Source organism: Cricetulus griseus (assembly GCF_003668045.3).
Source record: "Cricetulus griseus strain 17A/GY chromosome 1 unlocalized genomic scaffold, alternate assembly CriGri-PICRH-1.0 chr1_0, whole genome shotgun sequence".
In the NCBI taxonomy this organism is placed as follows: Eukaryota; Metazoa; Chordata; class Mammalia; order Rodentia; family Cricetidae; genus Cricetulus; species Cricetulus griseus.
In genome coordinates this window covers 238,640,700-238,664,643 of record NW_023276806.1, presented here as the reverse complement: position 1 = coordinate 238,664,643, position 23,944 = coordinate 238,640,700, and the positions used below count along the sequence as shown (strand labels likewise).

Here is a 23,944-nt window from a genome sequence, read left to right as displayed (position 1 = left end):
TGTGTGGTTTGGCCTTTAATTGCACCTGTACCAGCAGCCTCCCCTTGCACAGCTGCATTCTGCAGTGGAAGCCAGCGTGCCTGGCACATGCAGCCTCAAAAGCCTGGTGCTTGCGATACTTCAGTCAGGTTACAGCTCTTCCCTCTCTTGCTTTGTGAGCAAGGAGCCAGAAGAGGAGGAGGAGGAGAATGCTGGATTGAGGATGTCTGGACACTTTTCTAGCAACAGGCGAGGGCCCCCAACTGTCAACACAAAAGATTCCCATTCAGTTTCCAGATGTTTTTGTTTTGTAGAAGAAAAATAATACTGTCTGCACAGAGGGAATAAATGGCTTTTATGTTTTAAAATACACAAACATCTGCTTTAAAACAGCAGTAAGAAACACATGAATGAAATTTCAGTCTTCTAATACTAAGCATTTAGTTAAGAGGAGAGCACCAAAGGGCCAGGATAAATCTTTTATCATGTACTTTTCCACTTGAGTGTTCATGGAACTTAAATGTGATGCTCTGAAAGTGGTAGCATTCGAGAGATGGTGAAGGTAAGCAGGATTTGCTAATGGATTGCTGAGCATGTAAGAGTGAGCTCAAGGGTTAGCATGACGGCAGAATGGCCGGGACTGGAAAGGGATGAAGGAAGAATCGCCTCCTACTGGGGTTTACACATGAAGCTATTTTGTGGTTATGTAAGTGGAGGCATCAGCACACCCTTAACATGTGGAAATCAGAGGACAACCTCCAGTGGCCAGTTCTCTCCTGCCATCATGTGGGATCCAGAGATCTAACTCAGGCCGTAAGTCCCGCTTGAACATCCCAACACTTGAGGTGTTTTTTTTTTTTTTTTTTTTTTTTTTTTTTTTTTATGCTGTGGGTATGTACAAGTACCCAAGGGACCAGGTGTCAGCTGTGGAGCTGGGGTTGTAGGCACTTGTGAGGGCACCTAATGTGGGTGTTAAGAACTGAACTTGGCTCCTCTGTTAAGAGCAGTACATGTCTTGCTCTTTAATCACTGAGCCATCTCTCTGGCCCCTGTGCACACACGAGTGCAGATGCCTCTGGAAACTCAAGTTATAGGTAGTTGTGAGCTGCCAGATGTGGGTGGTAGGAACCGAACTGGAATAGGTAGGTGCAAGTGCTTTTAACTGCTGAGCTATCTCTAGCCAATACACTTTTAGTACCTTTTAGGATTACAAGTGAGAATTTCAAGTAGGAACTAATATATACATGAGATTCAAGTTAAAGAGAAAGGTCTACCTTGAGCTAATTTGGAGGTATATTTCCAGAAACAGGGTGAAATTACATGGGTTTAAGTTTGGACAAAGGCAGAAGAGCAACAGTGAAATGAGAGAAAAGAAAATGCCAATGAGGTGGGAAGGGGTGAGTTAGACCAAATGAAGGGAACCCCCAGCAGCCAGCTATATACTGACAGGTGAAACAAGGGCTGAAAGTTGGCCAGTGTGAGCAGATTGATGACCTGATGGAATGGTGGCATGTAATAGTGGAATGGGTCAGTTAGGCAGGAGAGAGTTGTGATTCTTCTGTAATGTTTCAGAAAAGGAGTCTGTTACAAGTGATTTAAAGATGCAAGATCTAGCTTTTCCCATGGTGACAGCAATGCATGGGAGCAACGGAAAATGAATTATCTAAGTGTGTGTGAGGGGGGGTGTCTGTGTAGGCTAAAGAGTATGGGATCTTGAGCACAAAGTGAGACATAAATGTAAAAGGCAAAGTATACTGTGCATTTGAGTCTGTAGTTTTGATTGTTGCCACTTTTTTCTGTGACATTAACTGAGGATGGAGGAGACTGAACACAGATGAGAAAGGACTAGGACCCATGGGCATCAAAATGGCCATCTGCGGTTAAAATAAATAACCTCAGCATGACATGTAGCACATTTTTCCCTCTAGCTACTTGGTACAATTCTGGTGAAATGTAGGCTGTTTGGTTTAGGGTAGTAACATAAATTACAACAGAGTTGAGGATGGATGCACAGTGATGGGAATGAAAACTTAAGGCTTGGCGAAGATTATAGTCTGGTTGAAAACAAAAACAAAAACGGGGTACTAGAGGAAGAAAGATGAAAAATTGGGGGTAGTATTTAGGTAGTAGGCTGCTTGGAACTGTGATGAGGTTTCATTGTTAGCACTGACCAGCTACAAGTTTGTCAAACCCTAGTCTAGAAAACGGAACTGAAGTCTGTCCATTGGATCAATAAAAGAATTACGGTGGTGTAGTTTAGAGACAATGCTGTTAAGACAGGTTAGTTTTGAGTTAATGTGAGGATTTTAGGTCCCTATAAAGTATCATCTCCCACTTTCATAGCATTCCATTTCCTTGGACACACTCAAATACTTGAAAGATTAACAGAAATCCCATTAGTAGGCCCCAAGAAGTAAGAACATGGATTTAAGTTGGCTAATAACCCTGATTGAGTTATGATAATTAATGAATGTGTTCCAGTCAGATCCTAGATAAATGTATTTAGTATTGAATTCAAAGGGACTATGCCTTTAGTAAAGGAAAAAGTTAACAAAGGAAGCTTTGGTATTCTGTGATAGAATGAAAAGTGTTTAGTAGCTGAAAGATTAGTTACCTCATTACCCTCATTACTATATCCACAAACATCCAAATTGTAATTGCCATATACATAATTTTGTTTAGTAGGGCCATGGGATCAAACCTGGGACCTCACTTAGACAAAGTGCTCTACGGTTGACCTAATCTTTGATTCCAGAGTTAATGGTCATGTCTTTTGTTCAGTTCCTAACTTGGCTCTCATAGGCTGGCTTGGCTTCTGGAGATACAGTTCCATGTTAGGCTTGTTTGTGTGACATGGATGAAAAGTTGGCTCTCCCATTTCATTTGTTTGTGATAATCTTGTTGGATTCGTATTAGTTCCAGGGCATGTAAAAAGTCTTATAGTAAAACTATATTTTTGGGACTGTCACATCACTAAAAGCAGAGTGTTTTTAGTTAATCTGGTATTTCTAATTAATAGATGGTTATTTGAATTTGGACAAGCACTATTTTATATAAACATGTTACTACTAGAGACAGCACTCAAAAAAGTGTTAGAAACCAAAGAATTTCTAGGAAGTTAAGAGTGTCATTTGTTAGCATGTGAAAGAAAAACACTGGAAGAGCTGTATTATGAAAGTTTTTAATAAATGTTTCCATTATTTATTTCTCTTCCTTAAAAACAAAGCCCCATCTGACAGTCCTACTTCAAAACACTGCACTGACAGAGCAACTCACTCATCCTGCAAGCTGATCTATGTTCTCTGTACTTCTGCTTGCCAGATGATCTTCAATAATTTTTGCAAACAGATCCCTCTTCAACAGATTATACGCAAGAGGTAAAAGCTGGCCAGCAACTTTGTGAAAATACTGAAAAGCAAAAACGAAACAAAACAAAAAAAACAATCAAGCAGAGAAAATGGCAAGTACAGCTGATAATATAATGAAAAGTCCTCCCCTCCCCCCAAAGCATATCTTGACGGGAATTCAGAACCATTACAAATTTCCCGTGGTCCATTATGTTTTATCAACCCTTTTGTCCCAAACTGCCATTAAATGCTTTTTTTCCTTAACTATTTTCACTAGTTATGATATGAAGCTTTTTTCTTTTATAGACCCTATAGTAAGTATATTAAATATAGGGTTCAAATCACTCATCATTATTTTAATAATTTTTTGTGTATGTGTTTTGTCTATATGTGTACTATGTATTTGACTGGTGTCTAAGAAGTCACAAGGAGGTGTCAAATCCCCTGAAACTGGAATTGCAGACAGTTGTGATCTGCCATGTGGATGCTGGTAATGGAACCAAGGTCCTCTGGAAGAACTGATCCATCGCTCCAGCCTTTCCCCTTTATTCTCAGACTCATTCTCTACCATGTAGACACTTCTTCCCTGCTAAGAGTTCAGTCTTAGGTTTACTGAATGATTTTACAGTATTGCTATTATATTCACACTAGTGGGAAGTCCAGAAACATTACATTCTTTTGATGGCATATAGTAAGCATTTATTTAAGTACTTATACTGTACCTCATGTGATTCTCACAACCATCAAGTTTGTTTTTACCTACTTCACATCTCAATGGTATTTCCGGTTAGGTCCTTTGTGACAACTGTGTCATTCTGCCTGTTTAACACTTTAAATACTTTTTACTGATAACAAGCAACCATAGGTAGAGAAACGCTGTATCATGTTTTACAGCAGGGTTCTCCACCAGTAACATCAACTTTTCAGGACCTACCCCATAACTCAAAGTGGGGTATAGGGAAGCACTAATCTGCAAACAAGCCTCCAGATGACTGATGCACACTGAAGTGAGAGAGCTACTGGCTTAGTCTTGCTCTTCAGTGTGGCATTCCTGTCACACAGGAATGTTAGTGCCATAAGGGCCCCATCTCTGACCTGCTGAAGCAATCTGCATTCTTTTTTGGGTGGGAGGGAGGTTGCATTCTTAACAGCTACAGGTGGCTCCCAAGCATTTGCAGTTTTTGGATAATGGATTTAAGACACTGCAATGGGACTGTCTTTGTGAGTCTGGGGAAGATTCTACCAATGACTTACTAAGATAAAATGAGAAATGTGCATGGTATATGAGAAGACAATTTTACAGGAGGAAAATAAATAAAAAGGTACTAAGAAGACTGCCCAGCCTTACACAGCTACGGATGATTTAAAACTGTAACTAAGCCTTATGGGCCTTTCAACTCTGTGGCACCTACAGTTAAAGTAGCACTGTTATGGCTAATTTTCTTAAGGAACAAATAATGATAGACTACTAGCTCCAATATTTTAATTAAAATATTTGAAAATAGTATTGTAAGACACTGTATCAGATAACCACCGAAGCAGAACCAAAGGAATGGTGTGTGTACATTCCCACATATATCCCCACAAGCCTATATATATACACACCCAAAAGATGACACGCCCCTAGTATATTGATATGTTTGCCAAAATACAAGATTTCCAACAGTTTTAGAACTTTTTCTTTAAAATTACTTCAAAAGTTCAATTTGAAATACAAGCTGGAGCTAGGTAGTAGTGGTGCAGACCTCTGATCCAAGCACTCAGGAGGCAGAGGCAGGTGGCTCTCTAGACCCTGTCTCGAAAAGCAAAAAAAAAAAAAAAAAAGCTGGGTCCATGTCTTGCCGGCACTGGAACTTAAGAATATCAGTGCAAATCTGAGTGGTGGACATGGAGTAATGGGGAAAGGCAGAATTTTTACTCACATGAGAGCCATAGCAAAAGAGGTCCATTCCTAATTCAAGCCCCATGCCATAATCACATTCATCATTAGCAAACTGCACAAAAGTCATCATTTCCTGAATGGGAGCAAATGCTTTTAGTCTCTCCTCATCACTTGCAGCCTCCACAATTGCCTTGCAAATTCTTCTGAGGTCAGCTGAAAGAAATCAATGATGTAAAGATAGCACATGCAAAATCACACAACCATCTTTAATGGTAGATTTTCCTACGTCTTCTACTACTTCTGTCTACTGCTACTCAACTGATGCCATCTTAATAATCTGACAAGCTGCAATTCAGAAGGTCAATCATAGTATTACTTCTGATTGAAGCAGAAGGGATGCCATAATTTCCACAGGGACTGATTAATCCTGCCTTCAGGGAACAGGGACCAGTATGAGAGAGAATATATAGGATTGGTGCATATATGATTCACATTTTTATAGAATCACATTTCAAAAGAGAGGGCTGGTGATAGGGCTCAGTGGGTTAGAGGTGCTGTATATACGCCTGGCCACCTGGGTTGACTACCAGATCCTATGAGGTGGCATGACAACTCCCAAGAGTTGTCCTATGACTCCATATGCACCCCTGAGCATGTGTTAGCCCCTACCTTCTTCTCTCTCCTTCCATCTTCCCTCTCCCTCTTTCCTCTCTCTCACACCTACACCCAAACTCAAAATATGAAACGAAGGATATCCAACTTCTAATATAGCTCTATTTCAACGTAAATCAGTACAAAATGTTTAATACTGGTTCAAGTTATAAATTTAAACAAAATTTTTAACAAAATTTTAAATTTAAATTATGTCATTTGTCAATGGCACCAGCCACATATAAAGTGTTCAGGAGCCACTTATTGAACACCTCAGCCAGTCACCCCCTGTGAATTCCTAGGGGGAGAGTAAAACTACAGTAAATATAAATTGCCACACAAAACATCCTAACTTATTGGCTTGATACACCACTTAAAGACTGGTAATTACTAAGACTCATTTCTAGTTCTGAGGAACAAGTGGGCATGTGAATGAGGCAGGAATACTTGAGGGGGTACTAACTTGGATTTTCTTTCAAATTTATGCAACAGAAATAATGCCAAAAGGGGTGCTCACAGTAAAGAAACAGAACAATGTTAAAAGATTTCAGCAGAGTAATAACTAGATTTTGTGTCATCATCTAAGTTTTTCTGTATGACTGTATGAAGTAGGATGTCAGGTATATGAAAGCTGAAATGTTCACAAAGAACTAGTGTTCGTGACTGCAACCAAACACTTAACCCTCAATTACTATGTCAAAGTTATTACTATGTCTAAAACAAGTTGGAAATAATAACCTAAACAATGGGTTAAAATCTCTTAGATTTTAAAAGTAATTACCTTTCATCAAGTATTATGTGACATCATACTAAGAACTTTATATCCTTTTACATCCCGAATACCCCTATGAAATGAACATCTCTAATTTGCAGATGAAAAGGACAAGGTTAAAGGTCAACAAGCTATGAGTGCAGTTTTAATTCATCTACCTGAAACCTGACTTCGCTTTTAACAACTAACTACCTTTTTCCCAACACAAGGGAACACTTTCTCCATGTGTACAAGCACACATACTCATTAACACATGAAACACATTAATTACCATCTGTTTCAGGAAGCTCTCTATAGCCAACATCATTTTTATCTACAGGAACGACCAAGCCTGCACCATGAAAGGTCTTTGTCACGACCTAAAGTCAAGAAAAAAAAATGGAAAAAACACAAAATGAGACCAAGAAAACAGACCCAAAAGAACAGAAGACTCCCCACCACAACAGACACATAAGTCCAGGGTATTTTCACACAGAGCATTCAGGGACATTGTCTCGGTAAATCTGGATCCTGGGGAGAATACATTCTTAAAAATCAGAAGTCAAGCATTTGAAGTAATTATAAAAAAATTTACAAGTTTGTCTTATATATGGGTCAGAAATAGGGTGGAGTTTGTAGAAAACAACTCTTCTCAATACTGCCAAATTCAGAATTCCATTTTTGACCTGAAAAATTTAGTTAGGCTCATTAGTAAACTGCAAAACAGGATAGTTCTAGTATATGGTGCCGTTGTAGACAAACTGCATGACTAGTTTACCTAATCATTCATCTTCAAGGATGAAAACAGGCCCAGCTATAGGAGTTACCATTATAAACCTGGTTAACATTCTTTTTTTATTATTATATTTTATGTACATTGGTATTTTGCCTGCATGAATGTCTTTATGAGGGTAGTGGATGCCCTGGAACAGGAGTTACGGACAGTTGTGAGCTGCCATGTGGGTGCTGGGAATTGAACCCAGGTCCTCTGGAAGAGCAGTCAGTGCTCTTAACCACTGAGCCATCTCTCCAGCTCCCCTGGTTAACATTCTTTTAGTCATACTTTTAGCAATATTTTAGATTCCTTTGTTTCTACTTTTTTGTTGTGTTTTCAACTTTTCCATTTTATGTGTATGTCTGTATACCACTTGCATGTCTGGTGCCTAGAGAGACCAGAAAAGGGGATCAGATCCACTAGACCTACTTACAGATGATAGTGAACCTCCATAAACCTCCTGGGAATCAAACCCTGGGCCTGTGGAAGAGCAGCCAGTGTTCTTAACTCCTGAGCCATCTCACCAGGCGCCAGGCTTGAATTCTTGATCCTCCTGCCTCAGCCTCCTGTGTACTGAGGTTACAAACGTGCACCAATGTACTTGGCCTTGTTCTTTTAGTAAAGTATCTTCAATATTCTACTTGTTTATGTAGTCTAGTGAAAGCTTCCAGGACAGAAGAAAAGTAAAGTCCTCAAATGCCCTCTATTTTTCCCTAAGTCCCGGGTGTGTGGAAAGTTCCTTCACCTCCACCCTCCTGCTTGCCCTCCCCTCCACCTCTGTCATCTTTTGCTAAACTACCCTGAAGGGCAGGATAGTCAAAAGAAATTTTTAGACACTGATCATGATTTAGGAAAAATTAATTATAGCCTTCTATTTTAATCTTTACAATGGATTAACTTATGGTTGCAGTTCAGTCTTAAATGTAAAAACAAAAACTAAAATACTTGAAGAAAAGCAGACTTTCTCCCAACTCTGCACAGATTTCTTGCACGGCAAATGTAGTGACTCACATAGACTTTGTATTCCAAGTACTACAAAGTGCCATCTACATGAAAACACTGATGCACTGTGTAATGCTGTATCATGCTCTGTCACACACTACAATGCAGATTCTGTACTACTATGCAAAGACAAAGTCACCAACATACTACTGGAGCTGAATTTTTCAGGAATAGAAAATTATGAATTAAATAAAGATCTCTCAGTAACATTAAAAATTATACATAAAAGGGATCTGAAAGTACCTATCAACATAGAATGAGAAAATCCTAATTTTCTTGTAAATGATTTTCCTTGTTACTAGCTATCTTTTAATGAAAAACAAATACTGAATATAAACTTGGGAGGAGTCAAAATAAGCACAACATGAAACAAGTTTCAATCATATTTTTAGATGCAGGAAAGCATTAGTGAAATCTCTGAACTAAGTTCTAGCCATTAACAAGGGCCGCAGGACCAGCCAGAATAAGAGAAAAAGAACGGCTCATTATAAGCAAGGATCTTTGCAAAGAACTTGCTGACCAATAAAATCCACAAAAGCTCAGTGTCTGGTCAAGATACCTTCAGAATGCATGGTAGCTAGGCCAGGCTCATTGCCCTTTCTTCTGGTAAGGGATTTCCCTTGAGAACCAGACAGGTAAAAGAACAATACGAAGTGTTAAATATCACTGTAATTACTCTCAAAATCTTTAGAAACCATTTCTGTTCTTTAGGACTGAAGAGAGTTACTAAAAGAGCAGTTCAGTCTGTGGCTGAATCAAGATCAGAGTGAGGCAGGGTCCCCAGTAACTAAGTGCACTAAGAACTCTTCCCCAGTTCCTTCAGAGATAGTAAGGGTGCCATTTGGCTGAGCATGTTCGGACAAAACAACTTCAGAAGACAACGTGAAAGGCTGGAGGAGAATGCCAGCCCCCACTCCCCCAGTGCTTATGAGGAATGCCGACAAAAGAAAAAAAAAAAAAAAAAAAAAAAAAAAAAAAAAAAAAAAAACAGAATTCTTTTACCTATCTGTTGACTTACAGATTTATAACTGAAAAAACAAAAGGACCCGAGAAACTGAGAATTGTTTGCTGCTTTATAAAACACTTTCTCACTCTGCAGGCACTAGTAAATGTTGACAGGGTCAAGGAGGAATTGAGAAAATGAACAAATCTTAAACCATACTGTTTCTAAAAAGCAAGCTGCCTTTGCTGTCTTAGGTCATCAAGTATAGAACGACACCCTTAAAGTACCTTGCATGAAAACGAGACCTCACCCATCAAAAAATGAAGCTTAGTATTAAGTACAAAGCTGTTTTTATTTAAAATACCTTTATACAATGGCCAATACAAGATTAAAAGACCAGAATGAGGGACTATAAAGGTGGCTCAGCAGTTAAGAGCACTTGCTGCTCTTCCAGAGGACCCAGGTTCAATTCTCAGCACCCATATGGCAACTCACAACTAACTCCAGTTACAGGAGATCCAACACCCTCACACAGACATACACATTGGCAAAACACCAAAAAGACCAGAATGACTTACAGGACCACATGAGTCAACCTGCAGGCTGACCTGACCTGACCCCTGCTCCAGCCCCTGGGATTGTCATGTAGCTCTCTTTAGGACAGGGCTAGAGAAAAGTACACAGTGCAGATGGGGAGGAGCCAAGAGCACACTAGTCAAACGATGGAGTGGAACCCTACCTTCTTGTCTCTCTGTCTCATCTTCATGGTTCTCTGTTCCAGTGAGTATCCTAGTTTTCTGGCTGCTTCTGTGAGTTTTTCATCTATGTTTTTCAAAATACTAGTTTTCTTTCTATCTGTTACTTCTTTAAGTTTTTTCATCAAAAATAACCTGGAAAAGAAGCAAAAGCCTTAGTTATATTGCTGGCCTCTATTTAAAACACAGAAGTCAAGGAGCTGAAATGAAAATGGAAGTCCTCACAGTTGCATCAAACAAGGAATAAGCAGTACTCATGTTAGATGTCTGTATTATGTATCTTCACTGTAAACACTGGAGGCAAACATAATCAAAAGCCAAGGTTGAGTTTTAAGTTGTACTGCTGGAAATTAAGATGTGGCATACAGAGCCGGGTGGTGTTGGCACATGCCTTTAATCCCCAGGGGTGGATTAAAGATCTGCCAGAGACAGGCAGATCTCTGTGAGTTCAAGGCCAGCCTGGACTACAGAGCAAGTTCCAGGACAGCCACAGCCACACGGAGAAATCCCGTCTTGAAAAACAACAAAAAGATATGGCATACTGCCTTGGAGAGAGCTGCCTGGCTCACAAGGAAAAGGATTTTTTATTTTTAATAAAAATAAAAAAGTAGCACACTCCTGGAATAAACTGACTAATTTTTGCTGCCTACATTAGGGATTTGCAGTAGTCATTTAGACCATGTAATTTTTCACTCCTCTCTATATATGAGGAAACTGAGGTACAAAGGATACTAATGTCAGATTATATGCCATGTAGACCCAAACCACAAAAATCAGCACCTCCTCATTGCAGCACAGTTGTGTAATCACCATGGACTGTATATTAAGAGAATACATTAACCATTAAATCTGGTCCCATCAAAATGGGAATGAATCCTACCCTTAAGCACTGTGGAGGCTAGGGGGCCTTCAAGTACTCTGTCTCTCCCTTAGACACATCTACACATCCACTGTTCCTTCACTAAAACACTTCATTATTCTGAGTAAGGCACTGTGCAGTCACCAAGACCCTTTACCTGTCAAGCTGTTATGATCATCTCTATACCAGTCAGAGCTACTATCAGCTTCAGCACTGCTCCATGTTTAAAGATGTGCAATGTGCAAAGGGTGATCATGATCATGAAAGTGATCATGAAAATTTTGTTAGACCCACTGCAGTTTTACCGATACATGTTTTACAGCAGTCTGTGGTGGTTAGCTTAGTGTTGAAACTTCTCATTACACCAAGTTCATTCATTCCATTATGCAACATGAAAAACATCACATTCATGACTATTAGGAAGTTCCAGTGAAAAGCTGTCAAGCTCACCATAGTGTTTACTAGTATTTCCCAATTTTTAAATAAAAACCTTGAATTTTAATAATGACACAAAATATAACTGGTCATTTCTTTGGTTTGAGAAAAATGCCTGCTCTGCAAGATCTTGTGCCCAAATAAAAGTTTGCCAGTCACTCCCTCTCAGCCAAAGTAGGTAAAAGTTCAACTCACAAATCACATTAATTCAATGTGCAGAGGTACTTCCTATTTCCCATTTCATTCTGTACACCGTTAGGATATGCTGGCCTGCAGCAACCTAATGCACCTGGAGATGTGCATCACTGATGTCCTGAAACATAGCTGCATGTACTGAACGATGAACAATGCAATACTGCCAACGCAGTAAGTGTCAATATGCTGATTCTTACAAAGGGGACAACAGTAATTCTCTTGTGCCACTGATCCACAAACAAAAACACAAAACCATTGTATTACTACAAATACTTCTGACCTTAGGTCAGGGACCATAGGTCCATGGGGTTAAAATTATTGTAGCATTTAGTTTCATGGAAGGAAAGAAAGGCAAAATATCACTCCTGCTGTTTATGAGTATAAATTATTTTCTACATGCATTAGACAGGAAAAAAAACCAGAATCATTCTGTCCCATTATTTGTCCTCTTCACAACAAATCAAAGTCATGGCATTTATAATATGCAGATGTTTTATATTTACCTTATCTTCCTTTTTCTAGATGTACTATTTCTATAATTTGCTTCTATAAGCAATTTATAATAAATACATGTTTATAAATATCAAATTCCTTTTTATAGCTATACATAGCCTATTCAATGACATTAATGTGTACTTAGCACAGTACCTGTAGGTGTTAACTACCAGCTAAGAAATCTTGGAATATGGATGTATTCAGGTGTTTTTCATATTGATTTCCATAAAGGTTTTACCAATTAACACTGGTATCAGTAAGGTTCTTAGATCCTGACAATCATTGGTCATTGTCATTGCCTAACCTTTATTGACACTGCTTTCTTAATTCGAATTTCTTTAGCTTTTGAGTCTTATACAACAGACACAAATAATCTAGAACTTGGATTGTTTTAAAATATTAAGACTACTTAAGCGGGCTGGAGAGATGGCTCAGAGGTTAAGCACTGGCTGCTCTTCCAGAGGTCCTGAGTTCAATTCCCAGCAACCACATGGTGGCTCACAACCATCCAGATTATGAGATCTGGTGTCCTCTTCTGGTGTGAGATATACATGGAAGTAGAATGTTGTATACATAACAAATAAATAAAGTGTTTAAAAAAAAAAAAAGACTACTAAGACTTGGGGAGTTACAGAGTTAGTTCTGTGGTAGAGCATTTGCCTTGCAAGTGTAATGCCCTGAGGTTGGTCCCCAGCACTGGGTATTTTTAAAAGATACATTTATATGCTATGATGTTTTTAAGGTGACTTATAGAGCATCTACTAGGGAATAGTATCATGCAAAAGACACAGCCCCTGCCCTCATGGGGCTTAGGTGCTAGCATAAGAGCCAGTAACAACTACATTTCCAATAAAGACAATGCCAACTTAAATTGAACACTAAATCTTAAAGGTTTAGAAGAATGGTATCAGTGCCAAGGATATAACGCAAGTAATAGGCACTTGTCTTGGCTGCTCATGGCCCTGGCTCAGCCCCAGTACTCAAAAACAAAACAATAAAAAAACCAACCCCAGTGGGGGGAAAACCTACACCAGTTACAAATGCCAAGCAAGCAAACTATACATAAAAATCAGGTCTTAGCAGAGAAAGAACAAGCTGTGGCTGTCCCTCATGTGTACCAGTGTGTACACAGCATAGAATACTGGTAACTTTGGGTGGACTTGGTTTGAATTCTTTAATAATAATAAATTATACTGTTAAGTCACATGAATAAGAGCTCTTTAGAGTCATGCAAAACACAGTCTATTTCATGTAATAAAGGTTACCTTGTTGAATAAAATGCAATGTAAATTGCATACCTACTAACAAATGACTTTAAATCATGTATGTGGCCAATACTAGTTGGTTCATTCAGCTGGATTCTAACCCCTTCCTACATGAAAAATTGGTGTATTTCCCATGCCCTTTGTTTTTTTTTTTTTTTTTTTTTTTTAAAGCTGATTCCACATGGGAACCTGGCTTATCCCAAGCAGAACTCTTTCAAGTCTGAAAGGCAGAGGGGATAGGAAGTAGTGGCCATGCTTCTGCAATCCCACTTTGTATAAGCTGTAGAGACAGCTGCAGATGAGATCTCAGTACCTCATCCTTAGCTTCATGAGGTTGAGTGGCAGAGGACAGGGCACTGATTTTTCTGGCATAACTGCAGATCAAAGTTACAGCTCTCGAGATACTTGAGCAGTTCATTTCCTTGCTTCTTGATACAGCAAAGACAAATGCCACTGACAAGACAGTCATCATACAACTGTTATCCCTGGAGGTTCAGCTTGTGTTAGTAGCTCTTTCATAAATACCTACCGCACTCTTAGAAACTGTTCAGTTGAACTATATTGCAGTTACAATAAACTCTTCATGGCACTGTTTAAATGTAATGTCTAGTTAAAAACTCTGAATGAAATTAAGACTAAATACTACTCACGCACTTTTGCAATGTAGGGGATAAAACCCAGAGGTTTTGACATGCTAAAACCATGTTCCACCACATGTACAGAGCTCAACCAGAATCAAGCGATACATCCATTAAATAAGTTACAAAAGCTTTTGATGACAAGCAGCAAAACTTCTGCTAGCCTCAGAAGTCACAGAAGTGAGTCCTAGAAATCTGCCGTGTTGGCATCACCACAACCCTACTCTGTAATGTGGTGTAGACATGCAACAGAGAGACCAAAAGAGAACTGAAGTGAAACAGTTTCTTACTTGATGGCAGCAAACACATTGTCTCCATTTTGAATAATTATACAATTTTTCTTTGCTTCATTTGTACCAACATATACTGGAAGTTCATCAGGAGAATCCCTGTTTTAACAAAAGATAATAAAAATTTAGCTGCCAGGAATTTATGATCCAACACTCAGAAAATTAAGTCTATAGACAAATTGCACCTGTAAAAAGCAGAATAAGCTTACTAGGTTTAAGCTCCAAGTATCTCCAGACTGTCTATGAAAAATCTTATCTATCAGAACACAAAGCCAGGGTTCTTAGTACCTAATTATTTTTTCTCAAATATAAAAGATGGGAAAGAAAGTCTGTGAACAGAGTGTTACAAACAACTGATCACCTTAATTTTACAATTTATTACGGGGGGGGGGGGGGAACAAGAAGAAAAAGTGGAGTAAAAGCCAAAAATAAACAAGACAGATTATAAAAAAAATTGAAGAATCTTATTCATGTATATTTTATTTTAAAATTGAAGAAACCAGTAGATTCTTGGCTAAGGTTCTAGCAGCCAATTAGTGTCAAAACCAAGAACAAAATCCATCTGACCCCATTCTCAGCCCCACGAGTGTTCTGTACAGTACTTCTCTGTAGCCATGACTCATCTTTTCTTCTATTACTTCACTTTGACTTTACAACACAGGACTACTGCTACATGTGCACAAGCTATTTTTCACATTACCCTATCTGCTAACAGTTTACCTATCTGCGGGCATTCCCTTCATTCTCATAATATTCCTATCAAATATATGCTATTATCTCTGTAATTTTAAGAAACTGAGTCACAGAAAGACCACAGTCACCACTGACTGGCATACCCTCATCAAGATAATAAATGGCAGGACCAATCTTTTGAGTCCTTTGGCCCCTGGAAGTGCATGGTTTAAGTCAAACAACTGGTTTACATCATCTTATTTGGGCTTCAAACAAGCTCTTCTGATCCCCAAAGGACAAAACTTTATATTGGAAGAGAAAAAGAGATCAGGGAAGATTAATGTAAAGAGTTCACCAGCCTAGGCAGGCTACAGAGGTGAAGGATAGCCAGAACAATAGGTAAACCACAGAGCCACCATAAGAGGAAACAAGTCTTTCCTTGGGGATGCCAGTGAAGGGCTGGAAGACTCATTGATACCAAAGCAGCTGTATTTGAGAGAGAGAGATGATCTTTTACCTGAAATACCCCATGTGGTACTGAGTTTTATTATCTCCAATAATAATGGTCTGGAACTCAGGAGGGTCATAGTAAAACCTCCAGTGAAGATTACAGTTCAAGCCTGTGGATTTTGTCTTCATTTTATGTTTCCCAGCAAGGATATCATAGGGACCCACTAACCGAAGTCCAAGGCTTGTGGCAAGTGCATCTATAAGGAAAATAAGTTTACTCAGGCAACACTTTCTAGAGGCAAGTAGGAAATAATGCCTTTCATCACTTTTTTTTTTTTTCTCTTATTTTGAGACAGGGTTTTTCTGTGTAGCCCTGGCTGTTATGGAATTTACCGTGTAGACCAGGCTGGCCTCAAAATGAGAGGTTCACTTCCCCCTGCCTCCTGATTCCAAATAATTCTTAAGCAAGTTGTTTTAAAGAATGCTTTTAAAATCTGTAAAAGTGTTTTTGCTCAATGGAAGAATGTTTAACAGAAATGTGGCACTAAATTTAGAATTCCCTCTAAACCTACTACTGAAGTAGCTTAACATTTGAAACATTCCTGTCCCTCATGTAGCCCAAGCCAAGCTGCTCTGCATTCTTTTAGGCCTAAGAGCCACACATTTCCCTTGCCTCACTGCTATCCACTATTAGCTACAAATACACAGATTATGGGGGAGACAACATAGGTCAACGATAGAAAAAACCATTTTCTTTCCTTCTCCTCAGTGGGCACTCCAGGTTCTGTTGACTTTCAGCTACACTGTGGACCATAACACTCAATGACTCCATCTGTTTTCACAACCATGGGGGCAGAGTAAGAAAACCACAGTGCCATGAAGGCTGTGCAGATGTGCAAACTGATAATCTCACAGTGCCTGCAGCTTTTCTAGGAAGGATACAATCAAGCATTAAGCCCTCCACCCCTCAGTAAATATCCTTGAAGAAAATTCTTAGTTTACTTAGTCTATAAGACAAGTTTATGCAACTGCTAATTTTCCTTTACACGTACATGGAGGAATATCCTGAAACCGATTGCCTTTGCCAATAGGTGACAGTAGCATATTATAGCATTATGGTTTGAGTATGACGTTAAACTAAAAAGGCTCATGTACTGAAAGCATGGGCCCCAGCTAGTGACATTACTGAGAAGTGACCTGGCCAGTAGGAGGTAAGGTCTGGCCGGAGGAAGTGGTCAATGACTTGAAGGGTTCCATCCTATCCTATGATTCTTGCACCCTAATGTTCTTTGCTTTCTGTTTGCCAAGATGTACACAAGTTTCCCAACACATCCCTCTGGCATAACATATCACAGGCCCCCAAACAAGAAAGTCAACTAACCAGGGTCAGGAACCTTTAAAACCATGACTCCAAATAACTCTGTCTTCCTGCCAGGCTGTTTTTCTCAGGTCACAGCCATAAAAACTGACTACAGTTAAGTATTAATTTGTTTCTTTGACAACATAGCTCTCATTACAAACTGTGGGAATGTTCCTCTGTCTTCTTTTTTTGATATGATCTCACTGTGTAGCCCAGGCTGGCCTGAAACTCGTTAAACTCTCAAACCAGTGTCCTAATTTCGGAGACTGTAATAGGCATGTGTCACCATACCTGATTGCAATCCCCTTTCTCTATGAGTTGGTTCTGTCTTTCCTCCAGTGTCCTATCATCTCTTCCAGTCACAGAAGCACAAAGGAACTCACCAGCTGGCTTTTCAGGATCAAGGTCTTCACAGAACTTCCAGAAGTGATAGAAATCTTCAGGCAGGGAAAGCTTATAAAGGTCTTCGACTTCTTTTCGAAGGTCGCTGGAGACATCGGCTTCACAGGATTTACTTTTCTTCACTTCAACTGTCTTCTCACGCTGGAAATTGGCATATATAACTTTAGTTCTCCATAAGAAACCCCTAGCAACTCACCTTGCATACCAATTATCACCTATAGTTGGTTAGTTTCTATGAACTACATACATTTTTTCTAAAGATTTACTTTTATTATTGTGAATTATGTACATGTGTGTATGTCTGTGTTGGGGTTATGTGGCTACCTGTATTGGAGTTATATGATGTTGAGAGCTGCCCAACATATCAGGAACTGAACCTGGGTCCTCTGAAAGACCAATGCATACTCTTAACTGTTGAGCCATCTTTTGAGCACCATTTTAATATATGTTAAAAAATGACATTTATAAATAAAATCCTAGGAATTCTTTCATACAAAGTAGAAATAGTTTACATGGTGGTCAAGTAATACCTACACACAGCATGTCTTTAAATATGCTTCTCCATGGTAGCAGAAACACAAAAGAAAAATTTTAAAAATTGTCAAAAAGGCAGAATTTCATTACTCCATAATCAGCACTAAAGATGATTGCCTGGGCAAAGCCAACATGGGATATACAGTGAAACCATCTTAAAAAACAGCAAATAAAAAAAATGTACAATGGCACATATGTACAAAGAAGCCAGGATGAAACCAATTACTTTGTATTCTAACCACAATCATTGTGAACCTTCCATTTACAACTGGGGGCTTCCCTTTTAACACTCCAAACAAAATGAGGGGAGAGATGCTAAAGTTAATGAGAATAAACTCTGATCGAAAACCAACCACTTATTTCAGAAAAGGCTTTGTAATGCCAAGACTTGCTATTCTTTGCATCTTCCAGCACCCGTGCAACGTAAACAAGCTAGGCTTGAGGATGCTACTAGACAGCTGACTCATTCCTGCCATGGAAACATGCATTTGGAGTATATTATTCCCATCACAGTCCTCCTTTCAACCCAGACCTGGCTCTGAACAGAGGGTAACTGGACATATAACCCTCTCAGGGCTAGTGGCATCTAGTGGTGCAGAGGCTGGGGACAATGCTCAACACTGTACAATGCACAGGAGGGCTGCACTCAATGTCAATTATACTAGAGTTGAGAACTTTCACCTAAGTGTTTCTGATAATTATGTTTTCTCAGAGGCCCAGGTCTATTAATATGTATCAAAGTCTACCTGGTGTATTTACAAATCAAATGGCATGGTTGTTCACCATGGCACTGTCCTTAGGGATTTAAATGCCAACTGACAGGGGAATGGATAGTTACAGGGCTTTCAAACAATGGAGTACACTAAATAAAGGGGAGTATAGTTAGACAACAAGGCTCAATTATGAACTATTTGAAAGGAGTAGGTGTAGCCTTGTTAGAGGAAGTATGTCACTGGGGGTGGGCTTTGAGATTTCAAAAAGCCCATCCCAATCCTAGAGTCTCTCTTCCTGCTGCCCGTGAACGAGATGCAGAACATCCAGCTACTTTTCCAGCACCATGTCTGCCTGCACCCCACCACACTTCCAGCCCTGATGATAATGGACTAAACCTCTGAAACTGTAAGCTAGCCCCAATTAAATGTTTTATAAAAGTTATTATAGTCACAGTGTCTCTTTACAGCAATAAAACAAGATGTACCATAATAGCTTTTTAAAGAAAACAACAAACTCTAAAAGGCAAGTGAAAACTCAAATTCAGGGTGATAAAGTGACTAGAAGCAGCAGGTAGTTTAGGCAGAAAGGATAAGGAACATAGGTGAGTGGATGCAGAGATGTGGTAGTGTTTTATCTTCAAAGCTATTTTTTTAATTTAAATTTATTAAATACAATATATTTTGGTCACTTCCCCCACGCCCCCCCCCAACTCAACATGAGTCCCAAGGATTGAATTCAGGTCATCAGGATGGTGGTTAAGTGCTATTACCCACTGAGCCATCACATTGGACCTTGTTTACGACAGGGTAAACTGGTAGCCCAGGGTGGCCCTGAACTTGCAGTGTAGCTGATAATGACCCTGGAGTTTTGATCCCATCGCCTCTGCCTGACAAGTGTTGGGAATGTAAGTGTGTGCTAACACTCTGGCTTTTGAGTTGACTCCTGACTTAATTTCCAGCTGTCACCTGGGGCAAGCTACTTAACCTCTCTGTGCTTTGTAGTCTCATCTAAAGACATGGTAGTATTTGTTTTCATAGTTTTTCTTTTCTTTAATAAGGAATAGCTCTATTTCAAAATAAAACAGTCCTGGCAGATAATTGATGCCAGCTATTATTGCCTGCTATAAACACTCCACCAGATCATCTTCAACCTTATTTCTAGTTAAGCCAGTTATTCTGCCAAAGCAGCCCACTGTAACTTTAAGAGACTTCTCGGATCTGCTTTAAGCCAATGAGTTTCAAAATCCTCACATTCCTAACACGTAGAATTTGAGACAGCTGCTCTCTTTAGACTTCATTTTTAACTTGATGTGAGAAAACTCGACCCAGTGTGAAAAATATAAGCACCGTCTGCTATCCGTTAAGCCTTAACCACAGCCTCATCTTACCTAACCAGTTTAAAATTCCACTAGAACAATTTTTGTTAAACTTTAGTTTTCCTGCTTAATTCCTCTTATTAGCTACTGGATGCTCAGGGAACGCACGAAATCATGTAAAAAGTCCAGACTGGCCACTTCATCACTCATTGCATCCCTTACAGTTTATGTCAAAGGATCTCTTATTTTTCTTCTCTGCCATCAAGAAAGATTTTCAAGACCGGGCTGCCTTAAAGTCTTCCTGCGGCAGGGCATGGTGGCGCACGCCTTTAATCCCAGCACTCAGAGACAGACAGAGGCAGGCGGATCTCTGAGCGTTCGAGGCCAGCCTCCTCACATAAAAGAGTTCCAGGGCAGCCGGGGCTACAAAACAGACCCTGTCTCAAACAAACAAGGGTCGTCTTTAACAACTCCAGGACTTGCTAAATCCAGCGTTAAGCCCAAGCAAAAAGTTGAGGGTGAAGTGCGCGCTCGCGTGGGTCCCGTCTCCTTGACAGTTCCTCCACAATCCGCTGGGCCCGCCAGACCTCCGTTTCCATCAGGTGGCTGAACTCATGAATGGATGTGTGAATGGTGGGTCGGCCGAATCGCTGCGCGGGAACTGCGCCCGGGGACGCCGGCAGGAGCTGGAGAGGAACGACTCCGGCCAATTTAGAGATCAGACTCCGCCCCCCGAGGCGGAGTGGGAGGGCACAGGCCCCGCCCCCTGGGTGCGGGTCTGTCGTGCCCTGACCCCTGAGGTGCCACCAGGGCCTGTCCACTGTCCAGGACCCAGGCCGGGTGCTCCAGAGATGATCGAATTTGGGTCCCCTGACGCGCTCCAAACTTCGTCCTCAGGTGCATACTGCTGGCCAGGTGTCTCCTGTGATGCCGCCTCACTTCAGCATTTTCGTTTTCTTCTTTTATGTTCATTTAAAGAGTTGGTCTTTTGCACCCCATCCTTTACCCTTCCCTGTTACACAATTACTGTGTATCGTCAATTCCGCTTTTGTTAATCTTCGAGAAGTAAATCCATCTTTTTTTTCTTTCCTCTCTCGCTCTCCTTTTCTTTCCCTGTATCTTCCCATCTTTACTCTTTCTGCTTTCGTTTCTCTCTCATTCATTCTTAATATAATTTGCTTTTTACATCTCGGCTGTGCTTAGTGTAGGGCCTGAACACCAGCGACACATCCCCCCGCCCCACAGAGAGCTAGTTTAAAAGGTACAATCTCGGGTTGCACCCAGAGTTTAAAAATCAGAACCTGATTTTTAGAAACAATATAGTTTGGAAGACACACTGTTCCATCACCGTCCCAGCAATGCCCTGTTCCCCATTCTTGAGATGGAGTCTGTACTTCATTATTCATAATTTGTGTACTCTCATTTTGTGGAACATGCCCTAAATTTTAACATTATTTTATTTTTAGTTATGTGTCCATATTTTTAGCACGTGTCCACAGAAGCCAAAGTAGGCATCGGATTCTCCGGAGTCACAAGAGGTTGTGAGACACCCGAAATGAATGCCGCATAAGGGCAGTGTGTTAGTCTTAACCATTAAGCAGTCTCTCTAGCCCTTATCCTTAGGTTTTAAGCAGGTGCACAGCTGTTACCGTGTGTATAACTGATGCAGGAATGAAAGATAGGGAAAAAGTAAAAGAACGTCAAAACTATAACAGTCCTTCCATCTGGTGCATGTTTCTCACTAGATTAAAGAATTTCAACATGCCTAACAAAACTTGAAAAGACTACTCAAGACTGGTAATATAGTCTTTTCAAGTGATTCTACCTCCTTTTCTGAGAGCTATTTGAAACATGGGTATGGAAACAGTAAACCATGCTTATGACCAGCATGTTTGTTTTTGGCCCCTATGACCTCTGATATTGACCTTATCTCATTCATAAACCTTAGCAGTGCACCTCTTAAAATACCTTGTAATTTCATTTACAAAATGAGGTTCTTTAAGATGAGAAAATTACATAAATTAATTCCTTTAATATTGAAACTTTAATCTTTGGGAGTGTTTATACATTATATCTTTTGAGCAATATAATTTCAAAAGCTATATATAAAATTTAGAGTTTTAAAAGACATTAATGTGTGTCTCTTATTGCTATGCATAGTTTTATTCTTGTTGTTTTGTTTTGACAGCTTGACACAAGCTAGGGTCATCTGGGAAGAAGCACCTCAATTGGAACAACACCCCTGTCAAATGCCTGTAGGTAAGTCTGGGAGGTATTTTCTTGATTAATGGTTGATGCAGGAGTATCCAGCACACTGAGGGCAGTGCCACTCCTAGGCAGGTGGTCCTCGGTCCTATAAGAAAGTAAACTGAGCCAGGCATGAGAACAAATCAATAAGCAGTACAGCTCCATGGTCTCTGCTTCAGTAACCGCCTCCAAGTTTCCACATGAGATCCTGCTCTGTCTTCCCTTCACTGTGGACTGTGGGCTGTAAGAGAACATAAACCCTTTCCTTCTCAAGCTGTTTTGGGTCATGGTGTTTATTACAGCGATAGAAAGCAAACAGATGCTCTTACCAACCACCCTTTTAGTTTCTCTGTGTGCTTATGCTCCTTTCTTAATGAGTTCCAGCTTTGCTTCACACTGACTTGTCCTGAAATTCTTTTCTGCAGTATTGGTCAAGAGCCCAACTGCCCCTGAGTAAAGGTCTCTGGGAGGAAGTCTCGTGGAATATTATTTTAACTAGCCCAAGATGTGTACATTTGTTTATGCTGTCTTTGTTAATGATGCAAAGATGAGTTACATTTTCTGTGCTGCATTTGTTTAATTATGTAAAGATGTGTTGCTCTTGCACCTTGCCTGCCTAAGGCACCTGATTGGTCTAATAAAAAGCTGAATGGCCAATAGCTAGGCAGGAGAGGGATAGGCAGAGCTGGTGGGCAGAGATAATAAGTACAAGGAGAAATCTACTCTTGAGAAGAAGGAGAGAACAAGGGAGAAAGAGAGGGACATGCCTGAGTCCAGAAGCCAGGCAGCCACCAAGCCAGCCAGACTCGAGAAACAGGAAGGTAGGACACACAGAAAGAAAGGCAAAAATCCCCAAGGCAAAAAGATAACCAAGTTAAGTTGTAAGAGCTAGCAAAAAATGAGCCTAAGCTAAGGCCAGCCGAGCATTTGTAACTAATAATAAGTCTCTGTGTCATGATTTGGGAGCTGGTTGGTGGCATAAAAGGAAAAGCCTGCTACACGGAAGTCCTCACCAACCCCCACCAGCTGCAGCAGGACCACAAACCCAGACATGGCCCTTGGCAGCAACTTGCAACCCACAGATATTTATCCTTTGTCTGTCTATAATCTATTCATCCATTCAGTTCACAAAATGGCTGAGAAGTCCCACAAACAGTTTTCTCCAAGTTGGGAACCCAAGAAAGCCGACACCTGTAGTTTGAAGTCCTGAAAGCCAGGGTACTGGTGCTGAGGAGTGTAGTTCCAGACCGCAGGAATGACAACTAGGGTCACTGAGCACAGGAGAAGATGGATGACAAAGCTCAAGAAGTCTGTCAGGGGCTATGGGGAGGGAATGGAGTGGGGAAAGAGGAAGAGGAGGAGGAAGAAGGGGGAAGGAGAAGGAGAAGATGATAGGAGGAGGTTGAGGAGTGTGAGAGTGAATCCTCTCTTCTTCTTTTCATTTTATTCTGACCCTGAATGGACTTGATGATGCCCCCGTTCACATCTCTTCCCACCTCTGAGGACAGTATATTTTATTCCATGTTTTATATGCTTTAGAGTAGATATTGTCATTAGGGATGATCCTGATGAACTTCTGTATTACATGAATTTTCCATCATGATGACATCAATACCCAAGAGAAACAACTTGAGAGAGGGAAAAGGATTTCTCTTGGCTTATGTTTTCTGTTCATGATGACTTGGCTCTGTGTTTCTGGGTCCATAGTGAAGCAATATGTCATGGTGGAAGGCTGGAGTGGGAGAAAGTTCCTTGTCTCATGGCAGCCTAGAAGAAAATGGACCAAAAGGGGAGGGCTCTGGAACATGATGGACTCTTCAGAGGCATGTCCCCAGGGTCATACTTCCCCAAGCCTCCCCAGTTCCCCGATTTCCCCCAGCTCCCAATAATGCCATTGAAATTGAATTCACCAAGGGCTTAATCTGATTAGGTCAGTTTTCAGTATCCAATCATCTCCAATGATTAACCCCAGAGGTATGCTTTATTAA

The 23,944-nt window shown here is 40.2% G+C and overlaps 1 protein-coding gene and 1 long non-coding RNA gene across 4 annotated transcripts in view; one reads left to right on the top strand and one right to left on the bottom strand.

Annotated features, from left to right (window-relative positions):
• Positions 1–3,144: 3,144 nt before the first annotated feature.
• On the bottom strand, positions 3,145–17,569 carry LOC100761052 (histone PARylation factor 1). Its single transcript, XM_027394083.2, has 8 exons — positions 17,552–17,569; positions 17,128–17,287; positions 15,452–15,641; positions 14,263–14,361; positions 10,070–10,220; positions 6,903–6,990; positions 5,249–5,421; positions 3,145–3,387 (listed from the first exon to the last, which is right to left on the bottom strand). The coding sequence occupies exons 1-8, from the start codon at positions 17,567–17,569 to the stop codon at positions 3,256–3,258; spliced, it is 1,011 nt and encodes a 336-aa protein (XP_027249884.2). The 3' UTR covers positions 3,145–3,255.
• A 2,869-nt stretch (positions 17,570–20,438) lies between these two features.
• The window catches only part of LOC103160176, a 136,403-nt gene continuing 132,897 nt past the window's right edge, over positions 20,439–23,944 (top strand). For all 3 annotated transcript variants that reach the window (XR_003480924.2, XR_004772169.1, XR_003480923.2), the window contains exons 1-2: positions 20,439–20,606; positions 21,898–21,968. This is a non-coding gene — a long non-coding RNA (uncharacterized LOC103160176). The remainder of the gene's footprint in view (positions 20,607–21,897; positions 21,969–23,944) is intronic.

Bases quoted from the DNA above. Each gene is read 5' to 3' on its own strand.
- LOC100761052 (XM_027394083.2), bottom strand. The intron at 15,642-17,127 runs GTGAGTTCCTTT...TTTTCCTTATAG, and splicing joins TGATCCTGAAAAGCCAGCTG to ATGCACTTGCCACAAGCCTT. The intron at 5,422-6,902 runs GTAATTAATGTG...GATTTCTTTCAG, and splicing joins AGAGCTTCCTGAAACAGATG to CTGACCTCAGAAGAATTTGC.